The sequence below is a fragment of the Fukomys damarensis genome, unplaced genomic scaffold (genome assembly GCF_012274545.1).
Source record: "Fukomys damarensis isolate Sample0158 unplaced genomic scaffold, DMR_v1.0_HiC HiC_scaffold_23, whole genome shotgun sequence".
In the NCBI taxonomy this organism is placed as follows: domain Eukaryota; kingdom Metazoa; phylum Chordata; class Mammalia; order Rodentia; family Bathyergidae; genus Fukomys; species Fukomys damarensis.
The window spans coordinates 57,631,258-57,644,180 of record NW_022900935.1 but is presented as its reverse complement, the minus strand read 5'-3'; the positions used below and the strand labels follow the sequence as shown (position 1 = coordinate 57,644,180).

The 12,923-nt window shown below is 58.0% G+C and overlaps 1 protein-coding gene across 2 annotated transcripts in view; it reads left to right on the top strand.

Annotated features, from left to right (window-relative positions):
- Positions 1-12,923, top strand: part of Sdk2 (sidekick cell adhesion molecule 2) — a 251,233-nt gene that overhangs the window by 203,175 nt on the left and 35,135 nt on the right. For both annotated transcript variants that reach the window (XM_010630709.2, XM_010630708.3), the window contains 11 exons: positions 248-357; positions 458-608; positions 3,362-3,599; positions 4,137-4,252; positions 5,071-5,260; positions 6,589-6,687; positions 7,629-7,823; positions 8,851-9,052; positions 9,872-9,975; positions 10,375-10,445; positions 11,966-12,101. In XM_010630709.2, coding sequence (XP_010629011.1) covers positions 248-357; positions 458-608; positions 3,362-3,599; positions 4,137-4,252; positions 5,071-5,260; positions 6,589-6,687; positions 7,629-7,823; positions 8,851-9,052; positions 9,872-9,975; positions 10,375-10,445; positions 11,966-12,101 — 1,612 coding nt within the window. The remainder of the gene's footprint in view (positions 1-247; positions 358-457; positions 609-3,361; positions 3,600-4,136; positions 4,253-5,070; positions 5,261-6,588; positions 6,688-7,628; positions 7,824-8,850; positions 9,053-9,871; positions 9,976-10,374; positions 10,446-11,965; positions 12,102-12,923) is intronic.

Sequence of the window (12,923 nt, the reverse complement as noted above, 5' to 3'; positions counted from 1 at the left end):
AAAAAAAAAAAAAAAAAGGAACAGATTTGTGGCACAGCCTCCCACAGGGATTCTGGTTGGGTTTGAATAGCACCTAGGAATGGGTTTATAACCTGTGATGTGGGGAGGTCTCAGACTTCCACCTCCCATCGTGTCTAACGGCCCAGCGAGATGCTGGTGCCGGTTGGTGCCTCCAGGTGGGCCCTGGGACTTGGACCAAGACTTTCCTCCTAGGAGCCGGGCAGGTCTGAGGGTCCCCCTTTTCCAGGTGGGCGTGATCGGGGAAGGAGAGGAGTGGCTGCTGATTCACCAGCTCAGCAATGAGCCAGATGCCCGCTCTATGGAGGTCCCGGACCTCAACCCCTTCACCTACTACAGGTAAAGCCCCTGGCGGAGAGCAAGGCTGCCCGGAACGGAGCAGGATTGGGCTCTGAGATCCTCCTCTCACCATCTCGTTCCTCCCCTCTGCTCCACCCAGCTTCCGCATGCGTCAGGTGAACATCGTGGGCACCAGTCCACCCAGTCAGCCTTCTAGAAAGATCCAGACCCTCCAGGCGCCTCCTGACATGGCCCCGGCCAACGTGACTCTGCGCACAGCTAGCGAGACCAGCCTGTGGCTCCGGTGGATGGTGAGGCTCCCTCCAGGGCCCCAGGGTGTGCTGTCCCCTTGACCGTCCGACCCTGCAGAGCGGCCATGGCCTCAGACGCCTGTGCTGCTGCAGCTTTATTTGTACTTTGTGCTTTCAGAAGTTTTCTTTTCTTCTTAGCTCACCTGATGGATTAGGTTTCCCATGGCTGAACCAGATACCTGACACCCACAGCGGAAAGGAGGAGAGGCTCAGCTTTTAAGGGGATTCAGTCCATGTTCCCACCGTGGCAGGAGGGCGTAGTGAAGCAAAGCCTTGTAGTGCATGGCAGCAGGGGGCAGAGCAGGGTAACAGCACCAGAGAAGAAGGGACCAGGGACCAGACATAGACCCCAAGGTCAGTCCTGCCTCAGACACAGGAAAAAGCGTCTCCCATAGATGCTCTGAGCAGATCCCAAAGCTCACATGTCCCCCAACCCTAACTGCCACACCCAATCAGGTGCTTCACATTCTCAGCTGGAGGAACGGTTGCCTCCGATGAGAGGAAGGAGCTAGAAAATGCTGTTCCCTGAGCATTGCCAGGTGCCAAGCGTTTTAAATTTCTTACCCCATTTAATCCTCCCAGGAATCTTTTAAAAAATGCACATTTGTCATGCCATTGTACAGCTAAGAAAAACTGAGGCTCGGGGAGCTTAGGAACTTGCCCGTGGCCACATAGCTCCTGTGCAGAGGGCCTGGCACTCAGAGGCATCTGTGCAGCATGCTGTGCCCCAGAGAGGGCAGTAGGCTGAGGGGCATTGCCTCCGTGTGGGGAAGTGGCCCTGCTGACAGTGCAGGCTTCCTCTCCTGCCAGGGCCCTAGCAGTACTTTATTCTGTCAACAGGCCTGTGACAGCCCACAGATCCTAGTCCCCATTTTGCCAAGGGAGAAACTGAGGCAGAGAAAGGTTGGACAACCTGCCCAGGACCCCATTATCCTCCCTCAGCCCCTAGTTAACAGCAGGGCTGGAACCCCAACCCAGGGAGTGTGTACCCTAAAATCCACAGCTCTAGCCTCAAGCACACTGCCAGCTCACAATTTGGGGACCGGAAGAAATCGTCTCTCTAAGCCCCACCCCAGCAGCGTTTTTCAGTGTGAGTCCCACGAGGCAAGAATCCCAAGAGGCATGGGAGTCAACAAGAACTCCCACACAATCCCGACTACTAGGAAGGCTGAAGCAGGAGGGTCAAAAGTTCCAAGCTATGGAGACTTTGTTTCAATACAAATAAAGGAATGGGGGCTAGGGGTGCCACTGGTCCCAGGATTAAATCCCCAGCAGCACAAAATTAAAAAGAGAGAATTCTTAGATACAGCTCCTGAGCGACCTGGAACTCTGGCATCAGAAAAGCTGGCTTGAAAGAGCTCCCGGTCCCCTTCTGTCACCACGAGGGCCCTCTTACTAGTTATAAAGGGGCAAAAAGGCAGAGGCCACACAGGGCAGGGCCAGCTCCCCTCAGGCCCACATGCCACGTGGCTGCTTCCTCTTGGTAGCCGTCTCGGGCTCGCTGGCCCGTGGAGTGCCACCTTAACGGTCTCAGGCCTCTGCGCTCAGTGTCTGGAGAGGCGGTGGGAGGAGGTGTGAGTGGGGAGGCCAGGTGGAGCGGGGAACTGGAGAAAGTGGGTTAGGTGTGGAGAGCATGGGCCTCCGGAGCCCCTGGGGAGCACACAGGAGTCGGGTGAGCAGAGGCCTGTTCCTCACCCACACCTGCCTCGGGCCACAGCTCTCCGCTGCTCCCCAGCCGCACCTGGCTTCATCCCAGGGATGGGACCACAGCTCCAGCCTGGCCCTAAGGCCTGGAAAGGAATCTGCCTTTCCCCTCTGCTGCGATGCAGATGAGAAAGAGGAGAGGCTGGGAACGCAGCAGGAGAGACACAGGGTGAGGCAGGGACGGTGCCCGGCTGTGTGGGAGGCACACATGCACCTCCTCCCCCTGCGGGGGCCTATGGGAGCCTGAGTGAGCCAGGCGTTGCAAAGTTCAGGTGAGTGTGCTCTCCCACCTGAGTGGGAATCTAAGCAGGTGAGGCAGCAGAGCCCAGGCGGTTGCACCCATCAGCACGGTGACAGATGGCCTTCGAGTATCCTGAAAGATCGACTCAAGCCAAGTGCAGGGGGACAAGTCTGTAATCCCAGCGCTCATGAAGGCTGAGGCAGGAAAATCTCATATTCTAGCCCAGTGTGGGCAACCTTAACAAAATGCAATTTCAGAATTAAAAAAAATAAGAAGTACTGGGGATGTAGCTCAGTGGCAGAGTGAGTGCGCATGGATTTGATCCCCAGTACCACAAAGCAATAACAACTGGGTGTGGTGTCTCGTGTCCGTGATCATAGCACCTCTGGGAGGCTGAGGCAGGAGGATTACAAATTCAAGTCCAATCTGGGAAATTTAGTGGTTCATTGAGACCTTTCCTCAGAATAAAAAGAGCCAGGAATTCAATCCCCAGTATTAAGGGGAAGGAAGGAGAAAAGAAGCCAAGAAAGGCAGAAGAGAAAGGAAGGAAAGGACAGGACAGGACAGGACCAGCTCTGGGCAGGCAATAAGCAAGCTACACACACACTGGAGGATCCCGCTGCTTCTCCTAGGAGTGTGGGTGGACAGATGGGGGTTTGGGGGCAACAGAAACCATGTGCGGAGCCCAAGCCATGCTGGGGTGGGAGCATCTCTCTAGGAGGAAGAGGGGTAAGTGCTCCCACCCGTACTGGGCAGTCCTCTGCCCAAGACGGCCTCCCTCACGCACACCGCCCTCTATGTGCCACAGCCTCTCCCGGAGATGGAATACAACGGGAGCCCTGAGTCAGTGGGCTACAAGATCAAGTACAGCAGGTCCGACGGCCATGGCAAGACCCTGAGCCACGTGGTGCCGGACCGCATGGAGCGGGAGTACACCATCGAGGACCTGGAGGAGTGGACGGAGTATCGAGTGCAGGTCCAGGCCTTCAACGCCATCGGGAGCGGGCCCTGGAGCCCGGTGGTGCTCGGCAGGACCCGGGAGTCAGGTGCCCGCCTCTCTCCAGGGACACCCGGGGCTGGGACTGTGGTCCGAGACGGCCTGAGGGGCTTCCTCCGTGCTCAGCCCAGCACCGCACATCCGGCCCCATGCCCGCCTCTCAGTGCCTGCCCGTCCCCAAGCCTATCTCTGTGGGTGGCAAGGCATTCTGCCTACCTCCTGCCCTCGGCTTTAACCCTGAACCCAGTGGTGCCCAAAGGAGTCAGAGATTCGGGAAAGGAATCACTCTCAGAACATTCTAGGAACATAGCAGCAGTTCCTAGGGGCCCGACCATCAGGCCCAAAGGTGGTTTGAGGTCCCGTGGCTCTTTGTTGGCACCTTTTAAATTCAGGTGCCTCTCTGCTCCCCAGTTGGAGAGCCTGAAGGTGCCACTGATTTGCCAGGTCCACACCACACTTTCTGCCATGGAGCAGGCAGCATGGGGCGGCTCCTGCCCGAGCCCTGCAGCCTGCTGCTCACCTCCCTCCACTGCGGGGCCAGCCCTGGGTCCTCATCGCCTCCTCCCCACTCCCTCTTCTCCCACAGTCCCGTCCTCTGGTCCCACCAACGTGTCGGCACTGGCCACCACCTCCAGCAGCATGCTCGTGCGCTGGAACGAAATCCCTGAGGCTGACCGCAATGGGCTCGTGCTGGGCTATAAGGTGAGTCGCTGGAAAAGGGCGGGTTCCTTGGTCTTTGGGGCTCCAGCCTCCTTTATAGTTCTGTTGGGCCCAGTTTTCAGTTTTGTATTAGTCAATTTTCATTACCATAGTAAAATACCTGAGACTGGCTAGCTTATGAAGTAAAGAGGTTTATATAGCTCACAGTGTAAGAGGCTGGCAGACATGGTGCCTGCACAAGCTTAGCACTGGTGAGGGCCCACTCAGCTGTGTCCCATCGTGGTAAATGATGGTGACAGCTCGTGTGGGAGAAGCTACCCCATCTCACTCACATCTGCATACAGGAAGCCAGAGAGAGGCCTTTGTAACAACCTGATCCTCTCTTGGGTTGGGGCCCAATGAGAACTGCCTTAATCCCGCCAAGATCAGGGCCTTTCACTGGGGCCCGCTTTTCAATGTCATATCAGCAACCACACCTGAGGGCCAAGCTCCCCACTCACAGACCCTTGGGGGGAAATCAAAACCCAGACTGTAGCAGTTTCAGTTCTCTCCTAGAACTGTGCTTAAATCTGTACCTTGCCACCGGGTCCGGCCCTGGCCTGGAAGCTAGGAGACGTGGGTTGAGGTTGCTCACTCCTAGCTGTGTGACCGTCAGCAAGTCACGTTCCCTCTCTGAGCCACTCTTCTCTGAAGGCTCTTCCAGCTCTACACCTAGGTCCATCTTTGTCCCCAGCCCTCCCCCCACTAGCTGCACAGTCTGGGACAGACCAGACCAGACCATCCAGGGCATGAGTCTCAGAACAGGTTCCACCATGGTGACAAGGTCCAGCCTGAGGCCTCCCCTGTGCTCATCTGGGCAGGTGAGGTACAAGGAGAAGGACGCGGACTCCCAGCCCCGCTTCTGGCTGGTGGAAGGCAACGCGTCTCGCAGTGCACAGCTCACCGGCCTGGGCAAGTACGTGCTGTACGAGGTGCAGGTGCTGGCCTTCACGCGCATGGGCGACGGCAACCCCAGCCACCCCCCCATCCTGGAGCGCACGCTGGACGACGGTGAGGCTGCACCCCGGGACCAGGGCAGCCGAGGGCCTCCTATCCACGGGGGGTGGGTCTCAGAGGCCAGCAGCCCCACTGGACGACACAAGAGCATCTCTTGGTCTCTCTTCTTTGGGACAAGTGTCTAGAGCAGGAACTTGGCAGTTTGGGTTTCTTTTGTTTTCTTTTTGGTACTGGGGAATCAAACTTGGGACCTCGTGCTTGCGAGAGTTTTGGTTTCTTTCTCACTTGGAGCAAGTTTGCTTTGGGCAAAGTCTGTGAAAGGGAAAAAGCCTTGGTTTCATTTTCCTGGGCAGGAGCCTCATGGTCCTGTTTGCAAAATAGTGACACCAGGCAGGGAACGGTAGTGCATATTTGTAATCCCAGCTCTGTGGGAAGCTGAGGCAGGAGGGTGGCGAGTTCGAGTCCAGCCTGGGGTCATATAGTGACTTAGTGAGACCCAGCGTACACCCGGCAGAACTCCGGGTCACAGCTGACTGCTAGGCCCCTCACCCTCCCTTCCCCACTTCCCACATCAGGCCCATCACAGACAAGAGTGAAGGAAGAAGTCCAGATACCTCTTGTCTGTCTACTCTAAAATTATAAACCAAGCTAATGAGCTGTTAAATTAAATGTGTCCCATCCTGCTGTCTTGACGAGTATACCCAGACAATGACCTGAAAGGCCAAGTCCAAGCTAGGAATCCCTGACTTCTTGGCATTCTGTGTGGCAAGGAGCATCCCACCTGGCCATTGCCACCCCCTCCGCCCGTGTGTGCCATTCAGTCTCCGTCCACTCCCAGAACAGCCGCCCTGGCCGTGCCTGGACGCACAGCCTGCCCTGGAGAGGAGGATCCGGGGACAGGCCCGTGCAGACGCTGAGAGCACGCTGCACTGTCTAGGCAGAGAATCCAGGACCCCAGGATTCCAGAGCGACGTCCAGAGGGAAGAGTCACCCGGGCTCGGGGTGGGCATGGCACTGCCCCGTGGTCATCCGCACAGTGGGCAGGAAGAAGTCCAAGCAAGGCTTTCTAAACATGGACTCGGGGCAGGGCCTGTTTACTGGGTGCTGGCAGTGTGGACCCGGACACTGAACTCAGTAGTGCCTATTCTGAGGGTAGAACCTCATTCTGTCTTCTAGTTTCTATGTTTTAAAAAACGTTCTTTAGAGGGAGCAAGTCTCACTGATTTCGGGTGTGTATCCCTGGCACCTAACCCAGTGCCAGGCATGGAGCAGCATGCTGCGAACATTCACTGAACTGGAATAAGCCGCTCTCCACCCCACGGACCGCCCTGCGTGGAGGGCATCAAGCACATCATCAGCCTCTCCCCCTCTGTCCCCTCCAGTCCCCGGACCCCCCATGGGCATCCTGTTCCCGGAAGTGAGGACCACATCGGTGCGGCTGATCTGGCAGCCCCCTGCAGCCCCCAATGGCATCATCCTGGGTAAGCTCAAGCCTTTCCTGGGCCCTGTCTGCAGGAAGGAGAGGGAGGCAGTTGTAAAGGGGCACACTCAGAGCAGGCCCCGGAAGTGTCCACGTGTCCTTCAGACTGGGCTCTGAGTCCTGGTCCTCCTGCTAGAAGTTCCCGCCTATAACATTATGTGCTGGAGGGCCAGGGAGGGCAAGGGAGAGCAAGTTCACAGCCCTTAAGGACCTCTGACTGGTTCCGTGCCTCTGAATGCCCAGTGCCCAGGCAGTTGCCCTCTCATAAACATCACTGCTGTTCCTGAGTGTGGCCAAGTGAAGGCGCACCGTCCAGCTCAGTGCAGCCACGCTTGCTGCTCAGAAACAGCTGCTGCCGCAGAGGTGAGGGGGCTGAGGACCAGAAGCTTCCAGCCCCGACAGACACACCCAGGCTGAAGGCAGCCACTACCTTGAGCAAGTCTGCTTCCCCACAGCCTCTGCCCCTCACCTTTGACATGGAGGCGTGGCCAGGCAAACGCTTATTCCCACCTACTCAGGAGGGTGAGGCAGGAAGATCACAGGTTTAAGGACAGCCTGGGCAACCTAGCAAGACTCCATCTCACAAAATGTTTAGATAAAATAAAGAATATACACACACGTGTACACACACGCACACACACACTGTTGCTGGGATGACCTACACCTATTCTGGGTCCTTGGTCCATGCCACTCCGGGGCAAAAGCCACACCTTGGAAGCCAACAGATGGGGGAAAGTCATGTGCTCTAGATCAGAATGACCCGGGCTGGGACTCCTATCAGCTGCCCTGGCCTCTCCTGGCCTCCGGCTCCTGACACTGGGCCCCTGAACAGCCCACACTGCCCCAGGTGGCAAGTGAGGATATAGCAGTGACACACTACAACCAAGGCAGGGGTGCCTTGCCCTGCTTTCCAGCTCTGTGCTTTCCCTTCCTGCCTCCCAGCTTACCAGATCACACACCGGCTCAATGCCACCACCGCCAGCACCGCCGCAGTGGAAGTGCTGGCCCCGAGCGCCCGCCAGTACACAGCCTCCGGCCTCAAGCCAGAATCTGTCTACCTGTTTCGCATCACAGCTCAGACCCGCAAAGGCTGGGGAGAGGCCGCTGAGGCCTTGGTAGTGACCACCGAGAAGAGAGGTGACTGCCCGCGGGAGCTGGGGAGAGCTGGGAGGTCAGGGGAGGGGTACCACTGCCTCTCCAGGTGCTCAGAGCCTTTCCTAGTGGGAAGCTGGTTACAGATCATATAGCCCCGGTCTGGAGAGCGGAAAATGTGCTCTGATCTCTGGAGCCATGGTCAGTGAGGGGTCTGTAGATCTGTATCCCTCCCTGGGTTTCTAAAGGAAGATGAGTGGAAAAAAAAAATGAAAAGGCCGGGGATTTAGCTCAGCGGTTTGGTGGCCTGCCTTGCAACCGCAAGGAATGGAGTTCAATCCCTGGTACCAAAATAAATAAAGGAAGGAAGGAAGGAAGGCAGATGGGTGACACCTCCATCCCCTGGCTTTGTCCAGGTGGGTGAGAGTCAGGGTGGCAGCCTGGGGTCTTGGCTGCCACTCCCTCCTAGTCCCTCGTCTGAGCTGCGGTTCCACAGAGAGGCCTTGAGCCCCGCTTGGTGTGAAAGTGATTGGCTCGAAAACATTCCCAGGAAAAGCCAGCAGGACGCTGGTTGTCGCATCTTGGGGAAGGTGCTATTGGGACTGAGTAGGTAGAGGTCAGGAAAAGAGCTAAACATCCTCCCATTCAAGGACAGCCTTGGCCACAGAGATCCATCCAGTCCAGGTGCCAGCTCTGCGGAGGCTGAGCCTCCCTGCCATGGGCAGTAGGGAAGGGAGGCTGGGAGAGAGGAAGGCACTCGAGGGTGTGATGTGAAGTCAGTTCCACCCCTGCTCAGACTCCCTGATCGGGCATTACAGGTCCCATCTCCAAGTTGTCACAGGCAGGAGCAAAGGCACTGGGCATTTGTACGTCCTCACTGTGGTCTTGGCGAGGGCTGCATGGGGAGCCCTGCCCCCTGGGACTTCAGCAATCAGAGGCCAGGAGACACAGCGCTGGCTGCTGGGAGTGAGACCAGCAAGGCCCTTGTGTGCACGGAAGTGGGGTGAGGAGGGGGCACCATGCTCCTCCAGCCCAGCCCAAGGTACGCGGCTCACCTGACCCCCCTCCCCAGACCGCCCGCAGCCCCCCAGCAAGCCTGTGGTGCAGCAGGAAGACGTGAAGGCGCGCAGTGTGCTGCTGTCCTGGGAGCCGGGCAGCGATGGGCTGTCCCCAGTGCGCTACTACACCATCCAGACCCGTGAGCTGCCCGGCGGCAGGTGGGCGCTGCACTCGGCCTCCGTGAGCCACAACGCCTCCAGCTTCACGGTGGAGAGGTGAGGCAGCGTCCCGCCCTTCCCCCAGCCGGGGTGGCCACCAGCAGAGGTCCCCCAGCCTGGCCCAAGTCTTCCACAGCTCGCCCTGCCCTAGAGGCGTCCTCTCCTCTCTCCCTCTGGCTCTGTCCTGGTCTCCCTCACTCCGCCTCTCCAGGAACCCCATTAAGCCTGCCTCATGATTATTTCTGGAGCCTAGTGTCCCCCACTCCAGGGCAAAGCCCTCACCACCCTTCATTAGTGATGCTCCCCAGCCAACCGGCAGCTTCCTCCCGTCTTTAATAGGGGAGCAGAGCTTCCGTCCAAAACTCTGGCTTCGATTTAATTCCTGGTGGTTGTATTTTTTACATTCCAGTCGACGTGATCTGAAGTTTGAGTAATCCTTTCCTGCCCACCTCCCCCACCCCGTAAATGAAGAAAGACACTTGCTGGGAGAGGAAAGGAGGCTGACAGAGAGGAGTCTGGTTCTCTCTTGGGAACTTCCACCCTCCCAAGTTCAGGGAAGGAGGCGCAGCTTGCAAGGGGAGACTCTGAGAGGGAATTCTGGGTGCTCTCTGGCTGCCTGGCCTATGAGGCGGACATTTCTCCCTGGGAACATAAGGCAGCTAAAGACTCCCAGAGGCATGATCCGGGAGTCTGGCCGGGGACTCGGGCCTGGCCTGGGGACTCCGCTCCTGAGCCTGGTTATCCGCATCTGTGTGGTAGGGCAGCACCTCTGCCTGCCTTTCCCCAAGCAGGAACAGATCAGCAGGACCCCATGGCGGAGGCATGGAGCGTGATCTTTGGGAACCACTGCTCATAGGACCCCACTTCCCTCCACAGGCTGAAGCCCTTCACATCCTACAAGTTCCGAATGAAGGCAACCAATGACATTGGAGACAGCGAGTTCAGTGAGGAGTCGGAGTCTCTGACCACACTGCAGGCCGGTCAGTGCGCCTCCCCACATGGGTCTCTGGCTGCGGGCTGGCTGCTTCCTGGGCACAGAGGAGAGAGGCCTCCAAGGGAGAGAGGACCCTGGGCTACTGGGCCTTCAGGACTCTGGACCCTGCCTGGCATGCAAGCCCATTGCTTGGCTGACATCCCACAGGCTACTGGGCAGTGGGTGGGCAGCCAGAGAGCCTGGGGCTGGGACCCACAGATTTGGCCAGGCCGGGTCGCTCCCTCCACACTGGCCCTTTGTTCTGTAGAAGTTGAGTTGCTGAGAATACCGGGTGATATAAGAGGGATCTGCCTATCAGCCCCAAATCAGCAGGACCTGGTCCCATGGGCTCTAGGTGGGGCTGAAACTCCAGGCCCAGGTGCCACCTGCCTGCCTCTCTCCACAGCCCCTGACGAAGCCCCCACCGTGCTCTCAGTGACTCCCCACACCACCACCTCCGTGCTGATCCGGTGGCAGGTAGGTCAGGCCGGCAGGATGGGCCCATCTCCCCGCAAGGACGCAGACAGCGGTGCTCTGGACTGGAAAGCCAACAGTCCCCAGTGGGGCTGCCTGGGCTCCCCAGAGCACACAGAAATGTGTGAGACTCCCAGGGGTCTGCACATCGTGGGCCATTCTACACACACGTGTGTGTGCACACAGCTGTTCTACTTCCCAGAGAGTCACATCTGGCAGGGGCCACCTCCCCTACTGCCGATGAGGACAGAGGTGCAGGAGGGGATTGCAGGGGTCACACAGCTCTGTGAGTGGCAGGGTCAAGTTTATGAACCCAGGTCTACTGAAGCCTCAGGAAGAAGAGTAATTGGGAATCCAGGGTCCCCTGAGTCCCCATGAAACCCAGCCTCTGCCCATCGCTGAGAGCAGGAACTCATCATTCAGGGAGAAAAATAAGTTCTTCCTTCTGCCCTCCAGCTGCCCACTCCTGGCAGGCACGGCCTACTCTGCCGGGGGCCTGGGGAATGACCACCATAGGAAACCTCAGAGACCAGGCCTCCCAGCTGCCCTGCCCTTCGGCCCCCTCCCGTGTCCTCCTGAGGCCCAGCCTGGGCTCAGCAGGTTACCCACAGGTGCTCCACAGCCACAGGTTCCTGTCCCCGCTTCTCGGGGTCAGCCTGTGCCCACGTGCCACTGGCACGCGGCCCCCAGAGAGAGGGGAGAGGACACCCCCTTAAGCAGAAACGACCTAGTGCCGCTGTGCAAGCCAGGGATGCTGGAGTGGATGGGAATGACCTGGCGAGGGGGCAGGGCAGTGCCCACGGCAGCCAGGGAAGCAATTAAGGAACTAATAAAAGGCTGAACCATTTCTGCCGGTTTTTGAAAAAGAGGCTTCACAAAAAGTAGTTCCCAGCTTCTTCTGCAGCCTGTTCTTCAACACCACTGTGGACGGGAGCAGAAAGCAAAGGAGAAAGTGACAGGCAGGGGGCACAAGCAGATGCATTCGTCCAGGATGTGCTGAAGAGTAAGGAGAGGGCTTAGCACACAGAAAATGCCAGGCAGCGCTGGGCAGGTGGCAAGCAGGGGTCATCAGCAGGCTGGGAGATGAGGGGTGGGGCTTCTGGACAAAACCTGGCTTGTGTGTCCAGAGTTGAGTGTCCAGTCCCCATCAGTGCTGTGTGGCCAGGGACAAGTGCCTTGCCTTCTCTGAGCTTGTCTTTGGCTCCATGAGGAGGTGATTAGCATGGTGATTCCTGCCCTCTCCACCTCAATGCAGCAGCCTCACTGGAAATGCTGTATGAATTTAAAATGCTCAGGGCCGGGATTTAGCTCAGTGGTTCCGGTGCCTGCTTTGCAAGCACAGGGACCTGAGTTCGATCCTGGCACCAAAAAAACAAAACAAAACAATAAAAACGCTCCTTGCTTTCCTAGCTTGTTTTCCTGATGGCGCTTCCGGCCCTACTCTGGGCCGCAGGAGGCCTGATGGGGAGAGTGGGGTGACAGTGGTCCGGGGCTGCTCCCCATATCTCACTGTTTGCCTGTAGCCACCAGCGGAGGACAAAGTCAACGGCATTCTCCTGGGCTTCCGCATCCGGTACCGGGAGCTGCTGTACGAAGGCCTGAGAGGCTTCACTCTTCGAGGCATCAACAACCCTGGGGCCAAGTGGGCGGAGCTCACGTGTGAGTGACACTCTCACTTTCCCGCTCCCAGCTCTCGGCTTCCTGTAGTTTCCCAGCCTGCATCCCTGCCTGCCTGCCTTGCCTCACTGCACATGCCTCTCCCGCCTCTCATCTACTGGCTGAGCATTTATGGAGCGGCTTCTGCAGGTTCCCCAGGGCCACACCAGCCCCTGCCCTCTGAAGCCATTGACAGTTGGGGGGCGGGTCCAGGATAGGCAGGGCCTTAGCTTCAGCACTAACACAGGAAGGATCTGGGCTCCCAGGGGCACATAAGGAGGAGCTGCCTGCATCTGAGGGACCAGCAGCCTGAAAGGCCAGGTTTCTCCAGGGAGCAGCACCTGAGGCTTCTCTTGCACCCGAGAGCACTCGCTTCTCTGGGGCCTGGGAATCCAGTCTGCCTGGTCCATGGGGAAGGAGAGCTCAGGGAGCCCCGAAAATCCAGGGAAGACCCTGGTTGGACTTTGGGGTTAGGCCTGGGGGTGATGCCTTGGCCAAGGGGACGGGGAGGGCAGTAGGCTGAGGCGGGGAGCAGGCTGGGGATGGAATCGAAGCCAGTTTGGGAGCAGTCGCTCTGTGGGCAGGGACTCTGAAGGGCTCCATGTTGGTTTATGGAGGAGAAGGGAAGCAGGCGAGAAAGAGGTGAACACAGAGGCCCCCTGTCTGCCTCGCCGCTGCTTCCCGTCCTCCTTGGAAGGCTCTTGTGCCTGGTGTCCAGGTGAGTGTTAGCAGACAACAAAAAGATTGAGCTTGTGGCAGAGGTTTATTAATAGCAAAACTCGGAGGTACTTGATCCAACAGCATGCGTTACTGTCATATATATAT